The sequence below is a fragment of the Panthera uncia genome (assembly GCF_023721935.1).
Source record: "Panthera uncia isolate 11264 chromosome C1 unlocalized genomic scaffold, Puncia_PCG_1.0 HiC_scaffold_4, whole genome shotgun sequence".
Lineage (NCBI taxonomy): Eukaryota > Metazoa > Chordata > Mammalia > Carnivora > Felidae > Panthera > Panthera uncia.
The window spans coordinates 92893870-92915797 of record NW_026057585.1 but is presented as its reverse complement, the minus strand read 5'-3'; the positions used below and the strand labels follow the sequence as shown (position 1 = coordinate 92915797).

At 39.1% G+C, this 21928-nt stretch overlaps 1 protein-coding gene across 1 annotated transcript in view; it reads right to left on the bottom strand.

Annotated features, from left to right (window-relative positions):
• Positions 1-21928, bottom strand: part of FBXO42 (F-box protein 42) — a 91468-nt gene that overhangs the window by 43771 nt on the left and 25769 nt on the right. Inside the window, exon 2 of the mRNA XM_049618000.1 lies at positions 2096-2362. Within this exon, the coding sequence (XP_049473957.1) occupies positions 2096-2345 (250 nt within the window). The 5' untranslated portion in view covers positions 2346-2362. The remainder of the gene's footprint in view (positions 1-2095; positions 2363-21928) is intronic.

Sequence of the window (21928 nt, the reverse complement as noted above, 5' to 3'; positions counted from 1 at the left end):
CTCTCCCTGTCTCAAAAATAAAATAAACGTTAAAAAAAAAATTATAAAAAAAAAAAAGTGTGTGTGTGTATAAATGTATGTATATGTATGTATGTATGTATACATATATGTATGTGCATATACATACATATGTATACATACATATATACATACATATGCACATATCTATGTGCATATGTTATATATATATATATATAGACACACACATACATACATATCAAAACAGTAAGAATGCCATATAAAACCAAGAATAAACTCATAAATTTGATTAGATCATAGCCCCTCATCTGTGGTTCTTCCACCTCTATTTTAGAGGTGAAATCATCTATTTTCACAGGGTAAGCATTCAATCTCTACTGAAGGGTCCATTAAATCTGCAAAGAGAAAGCAAGCATTACCAGTTGTAAGCAGATGAGCACAGGACCCAGCAAACAGTTTCAACACAGCCGGTCCTTAGCCTTCTAGGTTGGGTTCTGAGCAATTGACAATGACCCCATGCCCCATGAGAACCACCCTGATGAAAGGAAATGATTTTAAGACTGATTCTGATCTAAAGGTTTTTTCCTGTCATATTTCTGACTGCCTGTTCCCACTAGGAAGGAACAAACTGCTTGATCAAAGTTTATTCAACTGGCTTGGTCTTCATTCAAAAATGGGCCCTTTCCAGTTAAAATGTAATTGTAAATGTAAAAAAATAACTGCTATCTATTCAATTAAAAAGACACCACCCCTGGTAAGTACAACATTTAGCTAAAGTTCAAAACTTGATTAGAAAATGGAAGACGGGTGTGTGGGTGGCTCAGTCTGTTAAGCTGCTGGCTCTTGATTTTGGCTCAGGTCATGGTTCTTGGGATCAAGCCCTGAGTAGGGCTCTGTAGACTGACAGTGAGGAGCCTGCTTGGGATTCTCTTTGTCCCTCTGACCCTCCCCAATTCATGCTCACTCGTGTGTTCTCTCTCTCTCTCTCTCCCTCTCAAAATAAATAAACATTGAAAAAAAAAAACAAAAGAAGGGGTGCCTGGGTGGCTCAGTTGGTTAAGCATCTACCTTCAGTTCAGGTCATAATCTCATGGTTCGTGAGTTTGAGCCCTGCATCTCTGTCAGCACAGAGCCTGCTTCAGATTCTCTCTCTCTCTCTCTCTCTCTCTCTCTCTCTCTCTCTCTCTCTCTCTCAAAAATAAATAAGCGTTAAAAAAAAGAGAGAGAGAAAAATGGGAGAAAAAGAGGAGAAACTCATTTTTAAAAGAAAAAGAGGGACGCCTGAGTGGCTCAGTTGGCTAAGCGTCCGACCTCGGCTCAGGTCATGATCTTGCGGCCCATGAGTTCGAGCCTCTTGTCAGGCTCTGTGCTGACAACTCAGACCCTGGAGCCTACTTCAGATGCTGTGTCTCCCTCTCTCTCTGCCCCTTTCTCATTCACATTCTGTCTCTCTCTCTCGAAAATAAACATTAAAAAAAAAACATTTTAAAAAGTAAAAGATATGCATAGAGCCTTTATCACTTAGAGATAAAATAAAGCAGTAAATACTTGCACAATCCCATATTTGCCACAATTAGCTACTTTAAGAAACAAAATGATATCCTCTTAAAGAACACGGACACTAAAGCCAGACTGCCTGAATGTGGATCTTCGATCCCCCGTGATACCCGTGTGACCTTGGGTAAGTTACTTAACTGTGCCTCTCACACTCTTGTTTCTTCACCTGTTCAGAGTTTTCTGTGAGGACAGTAAAGCAGTCACAACAGTGGCTGACAATGGGAAGAGGTGTATTAACATTAGCTGCACTGTTATCCCACATCCGTCCCTACTTCGTCTGTTCAAGAACGACACAATTTACCAGACCGACTCTAAGAATATGCAAAAAAAGAATCCACATTTTAAAACTGCAAGTTGGATTAAATACTACAAAATCCAAGCTGTTCATAAAACTAACCAGAATTAAGAGAAAAGGAAAATGTACAGTTAATTGTCTAACACTAAATTTTAGAACCACAATAAATTTAAGGGAGAAAGGAGAAAACGAAACTGGGACCTTAAAAATAAACCATTAAAGCAAATTCAAATAGATAAATAAGCCTTCCACTTTGCACAGTACCTTTGATAAGTCGATACCACTGTTTGCAGACAAGGGCTGCAGTTTTGTGTTCCTGGTATGGTGAAAGAAAGGACAGGATATACTCCAAAACCTCTTCTGGCAGCTCAGACATGGGCCTATTATGTCTAGTCTCTTCAACCTCCAGTACTGGGTGGGGCTCCTCATCTTGCTCCATTGTCCCTTCCAGCACAGTTTCTTCTTGGTCCACGGCCATGAAACTGTCATCTTCACTGTCCGAGGAGCTGGCCATGACATTCCACTCAACAGCTATAGTGGGAAATGAACAAACATCAGTATACACTGTCAGAAGCTCTGAAATAACTCAGGCACATGCATCCAAGCTGCACATGATATTTTTTAGACCCTCGGTGTGAAATCTGTTCTCCAGCACTTTCCCACACTAGTTGAGAGCCACCTTAATTGGACAGGTAGAGCTCAAATACCAAGCCCATCCCAAATATCTAACAAATCCCTAAAGGCTTCTTTCTTTCTTTCTTTCTTTCTTTCTTTCTTTCTTTCTTTCTTTATTTCTTTCTTTCTTTATTTTTGAGGCTTACTTATTTGAGAGACAGAGAGACAGAATGCATGCAGGATGGGCAGAGAGAGAGGGAGAAAGAATCCCAAGCAGTCTGCACACTGTCAGTGTGGAGCCAATGTGGGACTCGATCCCAGGATCATGACTGAAGCTGAAACCAAGAGTAAGACACTCAACCAACTGAGCCACCCAGGCTCCCCTAAAAGCTTCTGATTATATTTTTTCTCTCCACTGTAAATCAGAATGACAGCCGAGTTCTGGCATAACCATAAAACACGAAAGTTGTTCCGTAACAGCTCCTCTAAGGCAAGCATCTGACTGGCAGACAGCAAAAGGAACAGCAACTAAACTCCCTTGGCCAGTAACATGATTCAAGACCTCAGACTTCAGAGGAAAAACTAACTGAGGGTCCTATAAAGAGGAGTAAGAACATTCTGAGGATGTGGATTAAGAAAAGTTTTTCTTACAAAGTCTTCTTACATAAGACAATTCACTTACAAGGATAATAAACGTTCCAAGAATAGGCTTACCCAGCTAAAATACCAAATACTAGGCAACATTTGTATTAGAAAACATCAAAACAGATCTAGGGAGTAAGAAACCAGAAATAATATATATATGCCCATTAACAATGTTACAGATAAATTGTGGTCCATTCACACAATGGAACTTCTGCAAGACACCCACACAGGTAACTCTCTCAAACACAACACTGAACCAAAGACAGAAGAGTGCATACTACATGGCCACGCTTATATCAGATTCAAAACCAGGTAAAATTAATTCATGCTCCTCAAAGTGAGTGCCGCAGGGGTGCTGGTGAAGTTGTTTCCTGATTGGGTAATGTTATACAGATATGTTCAGTTTGTGATAAATTCACCAAGATGAGCACTTAATGTTTAATGCACTTCTCTCAAGTTTATCAAAATAAGCCATTATCAAGTTACCTCTTGTGAAGGTATTTAAAAAAATCATTATGATTGAGTTTTAATTTCTCTATTCCCTAAATTTTCTAGAAAGAGCACAACATGTTGAAATATACATGCAGAGGCAGGCAACTCACTCACACCATTCCCATGATGTTTCATGCACAGCCTGGGGCAAAAAACAGTAAAATGAAGGGAGTAGGGTGATTTATGTAAGAAGTGTGTCACAGGTTATATTACCCAGGAAGCAAATGCTAAAAAAACAAAATTCAGAATGAAAAAATGTTTCATGGGGAGAAGTCTTCTGAGAAGAAAAAAGAAGGAAGCAGGACTGGGCGGGGGGAGCAGAGTGTGATGCAGATTTGACAACGCCTGGAACAAGGCAGCCATTTAGAAGGCTCCAGAATGCAGCATATCTGTCATTGCTCTGCTCAGCCACTGGCTGGGGGGCTGCTCCAAAGCTGAGGCTGACCCTGAAGAAGAGACTAACAGCTTTCTTCAGTTACACTCCTTACAGATGGGCAGGAAGTCTTTTCTTGAAAGGACATCTGAGTTTGTTTTCTCATTTTCTAATACACCTATTCCCCTTGACCACACATACCTACCCAGACCATTCACTATGCCATTCACCTTACAAATTTCCAGCATTGCCTCTAGCACTGATGTAAAGAACAAAAAATAATGGGAAGAGAAGAGTGATTCTGAAATACACTTGGGGTTTTGAGAAAGATCTGAAATGTTCCAGGGGCACCTGGCTGGCTCAGTCAGCAGGGCATGCTACACTTGATCTCAGGGTTGTGAGTTCGAGCCCCACGTTGGTTACAGAGATTACTTAAAAAAATAAAATCCTTTTTTTATTATAATTTTTTAAAAAGAGAGATAGGGCAGGGGAGGGGGCAGAGGGAGAGAGGGAGGGAGGGAGGGAGAGAGAGAGAGAGAGAGAGAGAGAGAGAGAATCTTAAGCAGGCGTGGAGCCTGCTGTGGGGCTCGATCTCATGACCCAGGACTATGACCTGAGCTAAGATCAATAGACACACACTCAACTAACTGAGCTGCCCAGGCACGCACCCCCGATAAAATCTTTAAAAACCAAAACAAAACAAAACGAACAAAGATCTGAAATGTTCCCAAAGGTGAGGGGGACAAGGAAAGCAAAGAAGGGAAGCTTCCCACCTCACCTTGCCACTCCTATGAATCATACAGGAAATTGCGTACATCTTAAAAACTGGAAGGATGATCACAATAAGGAAAATGAAAACATGAATCAAGTCATGAAACTGCTTCCAAGAAACTCATCTATCAAATTAGCTCATGATAAGACAATGTATCCTGGCAGAGTGGCTGCTGGAGTCCTGCTGATGGTGAAGGACTGGTGGCGAGCTATACACATAGTGGGGCAGCCGAAATCCCCCCTGCCCCCGTTGGGGCAGCGGCAGAGGAAGGTGGGGCAATGTCTTCCACTCCCCTGCAGCAGGGAAGGAGTGTTCACTGTAGGTTCACTGTAACCATAGCACATAAAGGATCCTAGATAGTTAGTTGCTCCCCACTTTGGGTGAGCGGTTCTTCCACATGCTTAACTTGCAAGAGGAGGCCTTTCCATGTCCAGCTCCAACACCGACCCGAAAGAGTACAGTTTGGGGTACAATACAAAACAAAAACTAAAAATTTTTTCTGGGGGATAAAAAAGGTACCTTTTACTACTGGAAAAAAATTACTTCCCGTACTCCCTCTTTTTTCTCCCCTCTACAAGTTATCATTTCTCACCTCTCACTGGCTATCTTCCCTAATTTATTGACTTTCTCATATTTTTAACTCCCACTCAGCTCTGGAATTCACCAAGGAAAAGAGTCCAAAGAAACAGATTCCTTAAGTTTGGCTGCATCTTTCACATTTGAATTAAACATAGTATCTCAAATATAGTTGTTCTTTACTCAACAACTTGACAGACTGTGAGTCTAGGGTCTGCTTCAGAACAAACTGAATCAATGAAGACTGCAAAAGGTTATTTGTATAATACTACGTTTCCCCCAAGCAAAATAAATTTGTTTGGCTCAATAAAACAACTTCTTACTCCCTTTAGTAAGCCTACATAAAGGGATGCAAACTTTTGTAATGCCCAGTTTTAAGTAACTCTCACCATTCAACCATTTTACTGTCCACAAAAGCACCAAACCCGATGCTCCTGGGGGCATGTTTGCGAACTTGGCCTTGAGCACAAATGCCAGTGAGAACACACAGGGATGGGCTCAGATGTAATTCCTTGTGATTACACTTCCAGCACCAATTTGCACGGTCCCTCATTTTCACTTCCATGATTAGGTAATGAAATCATCACTCACATTCCCACAGGATATGGAGGCATTTTGAAACAGTTTTTTTCATGCCAAAAGAAGCCCTATAAAACATTTCACATGCAATTGTTGTTAACTCACTGAATGTGGTTTTCATGAAGTATTTATTATTTTTTAAGATTTTATTTTCAAAGTAATCTCTACACCCAACATGGGACTCGAACTTCCAACTCTCAGCTCAAGACTTGCATGCTCTACAGACTGAGACAGCCAGGTGCCACGGTTTTCATGGAGTCTTTATTTATTTATTTATTTTTTAAAGATTTTTTTTTTTTTTTTTAAGTAATCTCTAGACCCAACATAGGGCTCAAACCAACTCCGAGATCATGAAGTCTTTAAAAAAAAAATCTTCCATACCCTTCACGTTTGTGTGAAGCCTTCTTAGTTTCCCCAAGTTTTGGGGACAAACATCAAACGAAGTCGGTTTACTGGAATCTGAGCTTCTTGAGGGCAGAGACCATTTGCCTGGCCATCTTGTCTCGTTAGCACTAGACATTCAAATTAGCACAAGGACTCACAACACCCTTGTGCTGACTTCCTGTTATTTTATAATCAAAATTACATCGTCAGTACATCCAGGAGTAGCAGACCCTACCCTTACATGTTATACGGGCTGCTGTCAAGGTATTTTATTGGTCAGAATGGACATCTCTCTCTGGTCCCTTGAATTTTGGCCTTTTAAGGTGTACACTGGCCTGTGAGTCTGCTGCCGGACTCCTGAGCCAGACCCAATGACCCTTGGCTAGGTCAAGATGGGTGGTACTAGAGAAACCATGTATTTGGCCCAGTAGTATCACTACTATACTATACTATACTATACTATACTATACTATACTATATACAGTATACTACCAGACCACATCCAACCGAATACAAATCACTTTCAAAAATCCAAATGCCCTGGGGCACCTGGCAGGCTCAGGCAGTAGAGCATGTGACTCTTGATGGCAGGGTCAAGCCCCGCATTGGGTGTAGAGTTTATTTACAAAAAAAAAAAAAATCCAAATACCTTGCCCTTCTGAAGTATAAACTAAGGTTAAGATTTTGAGATGGAAAGTCTGCCTATATAATGCTGTGTGATCCAGGGTAAGTCACACAGAACAACGTGGGAAAACCTCTTTACCCGTAAGTAATGAAAATTCCCTACCAATATGAAGATTCTATAAAGGTAGCAGATATCAACAAACTACTCTGAACTCCTTGGAGGAAAGTGATTAACTTGGAAAGAGTTAAAATCAATTCACAGAAATTCAGGATGGGAACAAAACTACTTCGTTATCCGTGTAAAAGTTATTATCAGATCCTAGTACAATATTTGATTAACTATGCCTTGGTTTCTGTACATTAGACATCTGACAATCCTTTTGGAGTAAACATGTCTTTATGGAAATCAAAATACACTTCACCTACCTAAAAGGAACCTGAAGATTTAAAATGCAATCAAGATTGGGGCCCTTGGGTGGCTCAGTCCAGCACGGACAGACCGGAGCCTGCTTGAGATTCTCTCCTTCTCTGCCTCTCCCCGTCGTGTGCATGCTCTCTATCTCTCACTCTCTCTCTCTCACTCTCTCAAAAATAAACAAACATTTAAAATGCAATCGAGATCATTCTTCACAATTTCAAAAAGCTTTTCAAAAATTCAATAAGGGAACCTCTTACTGACAGTAAAGTAAAGCACTGAGACTTAACTGAAAATCATGTGGCTGAATTGAATGGAAAAGCACCCCAGTCATCCCTCAACATGAGGGCTTCTGAGGCTTCTGGATATCGATATGAACTCATGAAGTTACCCCCCTTAGCAGTACTAACATGAGCTAAAAGGTATTAAATTCTACTCTTAAAAATATAAAATACTGTTAAGTGAAGATTTATAGAACACCACAAAATGATTCAATCTAAGATAACAAGGCCTTCTTATTAATAACATACATTATCATTGTACTAAGTCAAATGAAAGAGTTATAGAAAATGGGAAAACGGGGAGGGTGCCTGGGTGGCTCAGTTGGTTTAGTGTCCAACTTCTGATTTCGGCTTAGATTATGATCTCACGATTTGTGAGACCCGCATTGGGCTCTGCATTGACAGCATGGAGCCTGCTTGGGATTCTGTCTCCCTCTCTCTCTGTCCCTCCCCTGCTTGCTCTCTCAAAACTAAGTAAAAAAAAATAAAGTTAAAAAAAAAAAAAAGAAAATGGGAAAATAAAAATTTATACCTTTATGCGTTCAACAAATATCAATGAGACATTTGCTATACATGAAAATACTGTGTGGGGTGCCTGGTGGTTCAGTCGGTTAAGCATCTGACTCTTGATTTCGGCTCAGGTCATTATCTCATGATTCATGAGTTCAAGCCCCCAGTCGGCTCAGCGCTGACAGCATGGAGCCCTGCTATCTCTCCCTCCCTTTCTCTACCCCCCACCTCTGTACAAGCACTCTCTCCCTCTCTCACAAAATAAATAAACTTAAAAAATAAAAGAAGAAAATACTGTGCTTACATCCCATGAGAATTAAAAAAAAAAAAAAAGAGAGAGAGAGAGATGCCAGTCTTTCCTCTCAAGGGGATTAACATGGTAAGAACTAAAGGCACCTAAATAAAGAACAGCAACACAGGACAGACCTGTGGTATGAAACAAGCAGCTTTAGCAGTTCAGGTAAGGAGGAGATGGCTTCCAACTAGTCTGAGCAGGAAATTACACAAAGGCAAGCATTTCAACTTTGAAGAATACGCAGGATTTCAGAGAATGAAATGGGGGAAGGTGGAGGGATAAAGATCTTCAAATTACTATCTCTTGAAATGATATGCTTTGCTATTTCCCACAACTACCTTTAGGACAAAGGTAAAAACTATCTCTTATTTGATGGGTGTTTTACCACTTGTACACACTACTTACTATTTTATCCACATTAACAGAAGCTCACAATCTGGAAACTCCTTAGTTCCTGACAGTCAATGTTGTGACAAAGTCTAGAAATAGAACAATTCGGCATAACGACTGTTGCTATTAGCAAACTGTGAGCTATTTTGACAAGCAAATTCAGAGAGCTGTTTCCGTAAAGCACTCCAAACCTAAAAGAGATATCAGGTGCAGTAATTTTTTTAAGTGGCTAACTCATCAATGTGTTATCTAATTAAGACTCTCTTCAATGAAATAGAAAAATAAAGTATTTTGCCAAACTACCTACTTAGTATACTTCTATTCTTCACAATGGCTGATATTAAATGAAAGCACTTTATGACAGAAATGGACCAGTTCTCAGGGAGTTCTCCATATTCATATGTAGAAGCTAAAGGATTTGTTATTACTAAGTATAAATGGTCAAGAAAAATGTGCTGGTTTCATATCATGAATGGAAATACTCTAGGTTCTGAAAATTCCATATGGAGGAACCATATATTCTAGGTTCAGCAAAATGTTTCATTTGGTAGAAAGAGTATAACAGAACTTTAACATGCAAATTTGTATTGTGTGAGAGCTTGAATTATTAGATTTTTTTTAATCTTTAGATTTTAAGAGAAGACAGTAGTAATTTACAAAGTATAGAACAATTTGGATTGTAATAATTTAACATATAACAATTTTAAACAACAGGTTTTCATTTGAAGTACAGTATAAATCAGAGAGGAGTTAGAGGAGAAAAAAGGTACATTAAAAGGGTGCCTTATTCTGGGGCGTCCTGGGTGGCTCGGTCGGTTAAGCGTCTGACTCTTGATTTTGGCTCAGGTCATGATCTCACAGCTCATGGATCAAGCCCCAAGTCAGGGTCTGTCTGCACGGACAGTCGGGGCCTGCTTGGGATTCTGTCTCCCTCTTGCTCTGCCCCTCCCCCACTCGCATTCTCTCCCTCTCTCTCTCAAAATAAATAAATAAACATTTTTTTTAAAAGGTGCCTTATTCTGGGTTGGGAAATTCTTTCCCTCTCAAAAATAATTATTTAAGACATTAAGAAAAATGGGGGCATCTGGGTGGCTCAGTCAGTTGGGAGTCCAACTCCTGATCTCGGCTCAGGTCATGATCTCGCAGTTTGTGGGACCAAACCCTGGGTTGGGGTCTGCACCGACAGCATGGAGTCAGCTTGGGATTCTCTCTCTCCCTCTCCTCTGCCTCTCTCTTTTTCTCAAAATAAATAAAAATTAAAAAAATAAGAAAAATGCAAAAGGAGCAAATAACCGTACTGTAACAGTAGTAAACTGTATTAACTCAAAGTTGACTGTATCAGGCTATGGGAAATGCTCAGAACATACAGACCTCTCTCTACATGCTATGGCTCCCACAATACTGCATACGTGCCTGCAGTACTAGAAATTACTACACTGCAGTTGTCTGCCTGCCTCCTACTCTCCCCTTAGGGCAGGACAGAAAATTGTTTTCTGCATCCACACAGGCAAGCCCTCGACAAAAGGCTGCTGAATGAACAAATGCAACTTCATGAATTGACTCTTGAGTCAAAAACAAAACCTAAATGTTAATTCCTACATATTCTCACAAAAGAAACAAACCATATCAAAAAGATAAAAAGCAATGAAATCAGAGTTCAGATGGCTAAAGACTAACAAAACCAGAGAGCAGAGAGTAAAAAAAGGGCATGAATAAGTGGGAATTTTTACTCTTAAATTAAAAACATACAGTATCAGGCACCTTCCCTCTGACAAGAGAGGACTGCACAAAAACCACTGCATGCCAGGGTTCTCTTAGCCTTTTGTGGAAAGATTCTTTCACAGTGGTTCCCAGACTTCTGAATTTCATAGATCAGCAATTTTTTTTGGACTGATACAGGGTCAACAAATTTTTATTTTCCCAAATAAGGACAAGGGGGAAAGAAACACCGTATACACAAATCCTGCCATCTAATATAGTTTCACAAAAGGACATTTAAAAACCTGAACAAGGTGGAAGATCACAGTGTTTGAATCAAAGGTTTCCCTTCCAAGAAAGGAAACCATACACACATATACACACTTATGCACACACCCTCAAGATAATAAGTGTGGATGACTATTTTGGGGAACCACTATTGTGGTTTGTGGGGGAAACTTTAACACTTTGCTTTGTGGGGAAAAAAAATCCTACAATTAAAATGTTATATAATCTGAATTTTAAAATTTTGTTAAAAAAATTTTTTTAATGTTTTTTTTTTTTTGAGAGAGAGAGAAAGAGCGGGGCGGGGGGGGGGGGGGGGGGGGGGGGGCAGAGAGAAAGACACACACAGAATCTGAAGCAGGCTCCAGGCTCTGAGCTGTCAGCACAGAGCCTGACGCAGGGCTCGAACCCACGAACTGAGAGATCATGACCTGAGCCAAAGTCAGACGCTCAACTGACTGAGCCAACCAGGTGCCCTTATTTTCTTATTTTAATTCCATTATAATTAACCCACACTGTTCTATTAGTTTCAGATGTACAGTATAGTGATTCAACAATTCTATACATTACTCAGTGTTCATCATGGCTAAGCGTACACCTTAATCCCCATCTCCTATTTCACCCCCACCCCACCTCCCCTATGGTAACCATCTGTTTGTTCTTTATAGGTTAAGAGTCTGTTTCTTGGTTTGTCTCTCTTTTCCTTCACTCATTTGTTTTATTTCTTAAGTTGCACTTTAGTGAAATCACACGGTATTTGTCTTCCTCTGGGTTATTTCACTTAGCATTATACTCTCTAGCTCCACCCATGTTGTTTCAAATGGCAAGATTTCATTCTTTTTAAATGGCTGAATAACATTCCTGTGTGTGTGTGTGTGTGTGTGCGCGTGTGTGTGCGCGTGCATGCGTGTGTTGGTTCTTTATCCATTCATCTACTGACAGACACATGGGCTGCTTCCATAAACTGGCGCCTGAGTGGCTCAGTCGGTTAAGTGTCCAACTTCAGCTCAGGCCATGATCTCGCGGTCAGGCTCTCTGCTGTCAGCACAGAGCTTGCTTCGGATCCTCTGTCTCCCTCTCTCTCTGCCCTTTCCCTGCTCATGCGTGCATACTGTCTCTCAAATAAATAAACATTAAATTAAAAAAAAAAAAAACCAATGCTTCAATAAACACACAGTGTGTGTATCCCTTTGAATTAGTGTTCTTGTATTTTATGGGGAAATACCCAGTAGTGAAATTACTGGATCACATGATAGTTCTGTTTTTAATTTTTTGAGGCAACTCCATACCGTTTTCCACAGTGGTTGCATTGGTTTGCATTCCCACCAAAAGTGCAAGAAAGTTCCTTTTTCTTCATAGCCATCCTAACACTTGTTTCTTGTGTTTTTGCGTTAACCAATCTCACAGGTGTGAGGTGATATCTCATTGTAGTTTTGATTTGTATTTCCCTGATGGTGAATGATGTTTAACATCTTTTCATGAGTCTGTTGGCCGTTTGTATGTCTTCTCTGGAGACATGTCTGTTCATGTCTTTTGCCCATTTTTTAATTGGGTTATTTGGTTTTGAGGTGTTGAGTTGTATCAGTTCTTTATATATTTTGGATACTAACCGTTTATCAGATATGTCATTTGCAAATATCTTTTCCCATTCTGTAGTTTTGATGACGAGTTTTAGTTTTGATGACTGTTTCCTTTGCTGTGCGGAAGCTTTTTTACAGTTTATTTTTGCTTTTGTTTCCCTTGCCCAAAGAGATCTATCTAGAAAGCTGTTGCTGTGGCTGATGTCAGAGAAATTGCTGCCTGTTCCAAGAATTTTTATGATTTCAGGTCTCACATTTAGATCCTTGATCCATTTTGACTTTACTCTTGTGTATGGTGTAAGAAAGTAGTCCAGTTTCATTCTTTTGCATGTAGTTGTACAGTTTTCCCAGCATCTTTGAAGAGACTATTTTTTTCCCATCGTAATACTCTTCCCTCCTTTGTCAAAGATCAATTAACCATATAATTGTGGGTTTATTTCTGAGTTTTTTATTCTATTCTATTAATCTATGTGTCTATTTTTGTACCAGTACCATACTGTTTTGATTACTACAGCTTTATAATTATAGTATCATGTCATCTGCAAAGTAAAAGTTTTCCTTCTTCCTAACCAATTTGGACACACTTTATTTCTTTTTGTTGTCTGATTGCTATGGCTAGGACTTCCAGTACTATATTGAATAAAAGTGGTAAGAGTGGACATCTTTGTCTTATTCCTGACCTCAGGTGAAAAGCTCTCAGTTCTCCCCACTGAAGGTACTAGCTGTGAGTTTTTCATATATGGACGTTATGAACCTACTTTGTTGAGGGTTTTCTTCACGAGTGGATGTTGTACTTTGTCAAATGGTTTTTCTGCATCTATTGAAATGATCATATGGTTTTTATCCTTTCTCTTTTTTTAAAAAATGTTTTTATTTGTTTTTGACAGAGAGAGAGAGAGAGAGAGAGCGTGAGTTGGGGAGGGAGAGAGAGAGGGACAAGATCCAAAGCAGGCTCTAAGCTGACAGCAGCAAGCCCAAGTGGGGCCCGAACCCATAAACCACGAGATCACGACCCCAGCTGAAGTCAGACAACCAACTGAGCCACCCAGGCATCCCATCCTTTGTCTTACAGATGTGATGTATCATAGTGATTGATTTGCAAGTATCAAACCACCCTTGCATGCCAGGAATAAATCCCATTTGACTGTGCTGAATGATTTAATATATTGTTGGACTTGGTTTACTAGTATTTTGTTGAGGATTTTTGCATCTATGTTCATCAGAGATACTGGCCTCTCGTTCTCTTTTCTTACAGTGTCTTTATCTGGTGTTGGTATCAGGATAAGGCTGGCCTCATACAATGCATTTGGAAGTTTCCCTTCCTCTTCCATTTTTTTTTTTTTTAATAACTTGAGAAGAATAGCTATTAATTCTTCTTTAAATGTTTAGTAGAATTCACCTGTGAAGCTGCCTGGTTCTGGACTTTGGTTTGTTGGGGTTTTTTTGATTACTGGTTCAATTTCATTGCTGGTAACTGGTCTGTTCAAATTTTTCTATTTCTTCCTGCTTCAGTTTTGGTAGGTAATAATAAGTTCTAGGAACTTATCCATTTCTTCTAGGTTGTTATTTTTAACAAAACTAGCTCTTCCCAGTATACTGGGAAACCATTCCCTAATGATACTAAATCAGAGACAACGATGGCTACTGGCAAGAATACATAAAAGATAAATGCAACCTGATTTCTTTTAAAAATATCTTAGCTGTTCTTTTCTTTAGTTGGCTTTTTTAATAATGTTTTTTAATTTACAAGGCTTTGCATTTACAATACTTTCACTCTTGCGTTTTCTCCACTAAATTCTTAAAGTCTATATATTTTTTAAGGTCTATATTTTTATTAAGATTTAACTATAGCACTTTTTCTTCTTTTAAACTGTAATTGAGTGTATTAGTAACATTTTATTACTGTTATTGGGAGTATTACAGTCAAACCAGAGTTTCAAAATTTTTCATAGAAACTAAAGTTTTAAGCACCAGGTTCTCACACAAGATGCTATTTGTGCTACTTAAAACAAACAAACAAAAAAACACAAGTCTAAATTTCATTCCAAAATTATATAAGCTAGAAAACTCTTCAAGATCCAGTAGAAAGTCTGAAATAATAAAGAAAACAGAAGTCTCTCCTGGGTTAAAGATTGACTAAAGCAATCACCACCTCATGGCTTCAGTTTTAAGAAAGGCTAACACCTTTCTGGTTCACTCATCCATTGCAGATCTATTTCAATGGAAGGAGAAATTTTTCTAAATCAAATTCATTTTACTTTATACAGGTAAATATTTGTATAAATACTTCCTTCAGAAGAAGAAATTCATACATAAGAGGAAAAAAGTTTGGGGTACCTGGGTGGCTCAGTTGGTTAAGCGTCCAACTCTTGATCCTGGCTCAAGTCATGATCTCATGCTTCATGAGATAGAGCCCTGAATTGGGCTCTGCACTGACAGCATGGAGCCTGTTTGGGATTCTCTCTCTCCCTCTTTCTCTGCCCCTCCCCTGCCTGCTTGCTTATGTGAGTGCACTCTCTCTCTCTCTCAAAATAAATAAACACAGGGACACCTGGGTGACTGAGTAAGTATCTGACTTTGGCTCAGGTCATGATCTCACAGTTTGTGGGTTCAAGCCCCGTGTAGGGCTCTGTGCTGACAGCCCAGAGCCTGGAGCCTGCTTCAGATTGTGTCTCCCTCTCTCTTTCTGCGCCTCCCCCACTCCTGCTCTCTCTCTCAAAAATAAACATTAAGATAATAAACAGAAAAAAAACAAGTTCAAGAATGTATTGGATTTAATAATATTTGTCAATTAAAATTTGTTTTAATGTTTATTCATTTTTGAGAGACAGAGTGTGAGTGGGGGAAGGGCAGAGAGCAAGGGAGACACAGAACCTGAAGCAGGCTCCAGACTCTGAGCTGTCAGCACAGAGCCCAATGTGGGGCTCAAACTCACGGAATGTGAGATCATGACCTGAGCTGAAGTCAGATGCTTAACCCACTGAGCCACCCAGGTGCCCCTGCCCCTACAATGTTTATTAATTTTTAATGTTCAAACTCTTTGACTTAGCAAATTTTAATTTCCAGGTATCTTTCCAACACAAACATCCATACACGTGCCCAAAGATGTATGCACAAGAGGTCTGTTGTATCTTCTTTGTAATGACAAAAACTTGCGACTACCTAAATGCCCATTAACAGAATGGCTAGATAAATTATGCTGAATCTAAATTACAGAATTAGAACACCAGTTTTTAAAAATATGGGTATTTCAGCATATACTGACATGAAGAGATCTCCAAGACAAACTATTATGCAAAAAATGCATAATACCATTTATGTTAAAGAATAAATCAGGGGCACCTGTCTGGCTCAGTTGGAAAAGCATGCGACTTGATCTCAGGGTTGTGAGTTTGAATCCCATGTTAAGTGTAGAGATTACTAAAAAAATAAATAAAAACTTAAGGGGCACCTGGGTGGCTCAGTCAGTTAAGCGTAACTCTTGGTTAAAGCTCAGGTCACGATCTCATGGTTCATGGGATTGAGCCCTGAGTCGGGCTCCAGGCTCCAGGAAGATAGCAAGAAGCCTGCTTGGAATTCTCTCTCTCCTGGTCTCTCTGCCCCTCTCTGCTCATGCATGTGTTCTTTCTCTCAAGATAAATAAATAAACTTAAAAAAAAAAAAAAAAGAATGACCTTTAAAGAAAACTTAAAAAAAAAAAAAAAAAGGAATAAATCAGTGGCTGCCCATCAGAATCCCTTGAAAACTATTAAAATCCAGATTCCTGATCACTCAAACCAACCATATCAAAATCTCCGGGGCACACAGTGGAGGGGTCAGTGGATCTCAGTCATTTTTATCTTTTTTTTTTTTTTAATGTTTATCTTTGAGAGAGAAAGAGAGAAAGAGCGCGCATGAGTGGGGGAGGGGCAGAGAGAGAGGGAGACACAGATTCCAAAGCAGGCTCCAGGCTCTGAGCTGTCAGTACAGAGCCTGATGCAGGGCTCGAACGCACAAACCATGAGATCGTGACCTGAGCCAAAATAGGGCCACTTAACCGACTGAGTCACACAGGCGCCCCTCCATCATTTTTACCTTTAACGAAGCACCCAACAACTCTTTCACAGCCAGTTCAACAACAAATGAATAAACATAAATCCATGTAGTACCCCATAAACACAGAAAAATTATCTAGAAAGACACACATCAAATTTAAGACATAATCTCTGAGGAGGGAAAGATGGAGTCTTTACCTTTTTAAAATTAACTTTTAACAGCCAAAAATATCATACGTACAAAACTGTATAGAGGTGTAGCCACTGTGGGAAACAGTATGGTAGTTCCTCAAAAAATTAATCCTAATTACCACATTCTACAATCTCATTTCTGAGTATATACCCAAAAGAACTGAAAGGAGGGACTGAAACAGGTATTTGTACGCTCATGTTCACAGCAGCACTGTTCACAATAGCTAAAGGTGGAAACAACCCAAATGTCTATCAGCTGATAAATTATAAGTCAAATCTAGCATATACACACAATGGAATATTCTTCACTTTAAAGAGGAATGAAATTCTTACACCTGCTACAACATGGAACAAGCCAGACATACCGCAGGATTCCACTTACATGCGGTACCTGAAGTAGTTAATACATCCAGATACAAAGCAGAATGGTGGCTGCCAGCGGGGAGGGGAGGGAGAACAGAGAGTTATTATTTAACGGGTATGGAGGTTCAGTCAAGGAAGATGAAAACGTGGGGATGGATAGTGGTGATGGGCAACAATGTGAACATATTCAATGCCACTTAACTGCACACTTAAAATGATTAAAATAGTAAAATTTATGTATATTTTACCACAATTAAAAAAACTTCATAGACATAGATACACAATTTAAAAAATAATAAAATGAACCACTTCGTACCCACATCCAAGTTAGGAAATATGACATCACCAGGACACTTAGAAAGCCTCTGTACGCCCCCCTCGTTACCATCTACCTCTGACTCAACCATAAGTAATCACTATGCTATTTTCTCTATCACTCTCTTACCTTTCTTTATAGTTTTGCCACATAAGGATATCACATAAAAATTTATTCCTAAGCAATATATTGTTTAGTTGATGGATGTAGTTGTAGTTCATTTTCAACACAGCGTAAAACTGTTGCACGAATACATCTCAATTTATCCATTCTACTGCTGAAAGAAATCAAGGTCTCCAATGTTTGCTCTTATGAAATAATGAGCATTTTTTAGTTTGTGTAGATTAGGAGTGGCCTCCAAACTTTCTTGACAACAAACAAAATAAGAAAACACATTCTACCTCATAAATCAGTCCACCTACACCTACAGATAAATAATTGGGAATAAGTTTTTCAAAAGTAATACCCTAACAATGAGGTACACTGACATTTTCTGTTGTATTTAACACTTAAGAAAATTGTTGGTCAAATGCTATTAAATTGCCTTCATTCTTACTAATGGGCTGCAAACCATAGATTGAAAACAATGCTCTAGAATACATATTTAGGAGGGGTGTCTGGGTGGCTCAGTTGGTTTAAGTGTCTGACTCTTGGTTTCAGCTCAGGTCAGGCCTCACATCACGGTCTATGCTGACAGCATGGAACCTGCTTGAGATTCTGTCTCCCTCTCTCCCTGCCCCTCTCCCACTCTCGTGAACATACTGTCTCTCTCAAAAAAATAAATAAATAAATGAACTTAGACTACATATTTAGGAGTGAAATTGCAGGGTGAAGGTACAAGTGTGTGCATCTCTCCTAGGTAATGTCAAATTGTCTTCTAAAGTCATTATTCCGACGCACACTCCCATCTGCAGTGTATGTAACAAGTGATTTTAATTTAATTTAGCTTTTTAAAGTTTATTTATTTGTAAGTAATCTCTACATCCAACATGGGGCTTGAACTCATGACACCGAGATTAAGAGTTGCATGCTCTTCCAACTGAGCCAACCAGGCACCCCAATTTTATTTTATTTTAAAATCATAGGGGTGCCTGGGTGGCTCAGTCAGTTGAGCACCTGGCTTTGGCTCAGGTCATGATCTCGCCATCTGTGGGCTTGGGCCCCGCATCGGGCTCTGTGCTGATGGCTCAGAGCCTGGAGCCTGCTTCCGATTCTGTGTTTCCCTCTCTCTCCGTCCCTCCCCTACTCATGCTCTGTCTCTCTCTGTCTCTCAAAAATAAATAAACATTAAAAATTTTTTTTTATTAAAATAAAAAATAGGGGCGCCTGGGTGGCGCAGTCGGTTAAGCGTCCGACTTCAGCCAGGTCACGATCTCGCGGTCTGTGAGTTCGAGCCCCGCGTCAGGCTCTGGGCTGATGGCTCGGAGCCTGGAGCCTGTTTCCGATTCTGTGTCTCCCTCTCTCTCTGTCCCTCCCCCGTTCATGCTCTGTCTCTCTCTGTCCCAAAAATAAAAAAAATAATAAAATAAAATAAAATAAAAAAACGTTGAAAAAAACAAAAATAAAAATAAAATCATAAATGGGTTTTAAAAGTTTATCAATTGTTTTTGCTGCAATTACTAAAATGTATGGTTTCCTGTTAGTCCATTTAAGTAAATTATATTGATTTTCCTTTTTTTTTTTAAAGTTAGTTAACTTATTAATTAATTAACTTATTGATTTACTCTTTACACCAACATAGGGCTCAAACTCACAACCCAAGATCAAGTCACATGCTCTTCTGACTCAGCCAGTCAGGTGCCCCTACCAATTGATTTTCTAATGTTAAAACAAGCTTGCGTTCCTGAGATAAAATGGAATATGATTTATTCTATTTTTTACAATGCTGGATTCAGTTTGCTAATGTTTGGTTTAGAATTTTTGTATCTATGTTCATGAGAGACATGGCCTGTAATTCTTCTTTCTTCTATTGTCTATCTCCAGTTTGAGAATCAAAAAGTATGCTAGTTTCATAAAATGATTTGGGGTCAAAAAATAAATTAAAAAAACTAAATGATTTGAAGTCTGTTCCTCTTTCCCCCATTCTCTGGAAGAGTTTACTTTTATAAAACGGGGAATTATCTGCTTCTTGAATATTTGGCAGAAATCACCTGTAAATCTATTTAGGCCTAGGGTTTTCTTTTTGAGATTTTTCTGTCCCGATTCCATTTCCTTTGTAATAGGACTACTTGAGTTTTGTTTCTTCTTGAGTTAATGTTAATAAGTCCTATCCTTTTCTAGAAATTTACACTTCATCCAAGAGAAAACTCACTAGTCAGAATCAACTATAGCTTTCATTACCCACATAATTTAAATTTACGACCACTGCCAAAACATAGAAGTGAATTACATAGATGTCATCTAAGTAATGGGTAAATGCTCTTAAGTAAGATATATATCCTCCGAAAACTTTCAATTGATGATGAGACATTTAAATTTTTCTAATCTCAACAGATGTCACTAAAAAGTCCTGTTCACTTATACAGACTTCATCTCTATGACCTGCTTCCAAATTTCATTTTAACTTCCTTTCTTCCCACTACACGATACACTACTTGAGAGAAGAGGCCAAGTCATGTTCATCTTTGTAACACCTGGCACATTAGCTGGTACCTTACCAATGAGTATTTTTTAATGAATGAAGATTACAAATTACAAGGTCCCCTCCTGAAGAGATTAGTGTTACTGACTCACTTCTGGTTGCCACCGTTAAGCTGTTTAGTGTTGAAGGACTCCTACTGAACAATACTTTCGCATGGCCCTCCTTGTGATCAAAGGCACAAAGCCATCTGAAAGACAGCCTTAGTTGGAAGAAGAACATTAAACAGGTTTGCCTTCACTAATGCATTAAGTTACTAAGTTAAAAATAAATCTTCAACTACTTGCTGTAGGTAACTTCGTGCTAACCAAATGAGTCAACCACCTAAGAATAAAACTGTAAAATGACCAATAGGGATAACACCCCAAAACAATCAAGGGTAAAAATGCTAAGATACCATTCAATGCCAGATTATGAATACCTGTCATCAATTCAATCACAGATTCGGTAATGCCTGGAATCTTCAAAGATCTAACTGTTCCTTTATAAAAATCTGCATGTTAGATTTAAGAGCTTAGCTGATAAAACAAAAAGAAAGAAGCAAACCCACCCCCCGAATTGCCAACTTTTAATAGTGATAAGTACTAGAAGAAAAATATTAGAGGGAAGCCAAAATGAGAAAGATAAATGTTAGAATCACAGCACTGTAGAGTTAAAAGTTAGGGCCGGATATCATTTTGGCCAAACCATATTATTTAGCATTTTAAAATTCTAGTAAAACTATCCCAATCCACATTTGTCAAAACCCACAGAACTTTACAGCACAGTGAAACTTAATGTATGCAAATTATGGGGCCCCTGGCTGGCTCAATTGGAAGAGCATGCAAAGCTTGATCTCGGAGTTATGAGTTTGAGCCCCATGTTGGGTGCAGAGATTACTTAAAAAAAAAAAAAAAAAAAAAAAAAAAATATATATATATATATATATATATATATATATATATATATGTATGTATACTTAAAAAAACCTTAACGTACACATATTTTAACAAACTTATTAGGAAGGAATGAGACTGACAAAAGAATCTAACTGTATTACAAACACATAAAAGAGCTGTGGGTGGAGGAAACCATGCTAACCTAAGTAACTTTGAAAACGCGTGACATCTGTAAGACTACACATACAGAAGGGGGGCGCCTGGATGGCGCAGTCGGTTGGGCGTCCGACTTCAGCCAGGTCACGATCTCGCGGTCCGTGAGTTCGAGCCCCGCGTCAGGCTCTGGGCTGATGGCTCGGAGCCTGGAGCCTGTTTCCGATTCTGTGTCTCCCTCTCTCTCTGCCCCTCCCCCGTTCATGCTCTGTCTCTCTCTGTCCCAAAAATAAATAAAAAACGTTGAAAAAAAAAATTAAAAAAAAAATAAATAAATTTTACTTATAAACCTTTTTAAAAAAATGTTTATTGGGGGTGGAGGAGGGGCAGAGAGAAGGGGACAGAGGACCTGAAGCAGAGGCTCTGCCCTGACAGCAGAGACCCAGACACAGTGCTCAAACTCAAGAACTGTTCAAGCTCCACGATGGATGTGAAGATCACTTAAAAGTAAAATCTTAATGGGCACCTGGGTGGCTTGGTCAGTTGAGCATCCAACTTCATCTCAGGTCATGCATGATCTCACAGTTCATGAGTTCAAGTCCCATGTCGGGCTTTGTACTGACAGCACTAAGCCTGTTTCAGATTCTCTGTCCCTTTCTCCCTCTACTCCTTCCCTGTTTGCATGTATGCACTATCTCTCTCTCAAAAATAAATAAACATTAAAAAAAATTTTAATAAAATAAAACCTTGGGGTGGCTCACTTGGTTAAGTGGCAACTCTTGGTTTCAGCTCAGGTCATGATCTCAGTTTATGATTTCAAGCCCCACATCAGGCTCTGTGCCAACACTGCAGAGCCTGCTTGGGATCCTCTCTCTCCCTGCCCGTCCCTGGCTTGCACTCTCTCTCTCAAAAAATAAAATGAATAAACATTTTTTAAAACTTTTCAAAAATGAACATTAAAAATAAAATAAAATAAAATAAAATAAAATAAAATAAAATAAAATAAAAT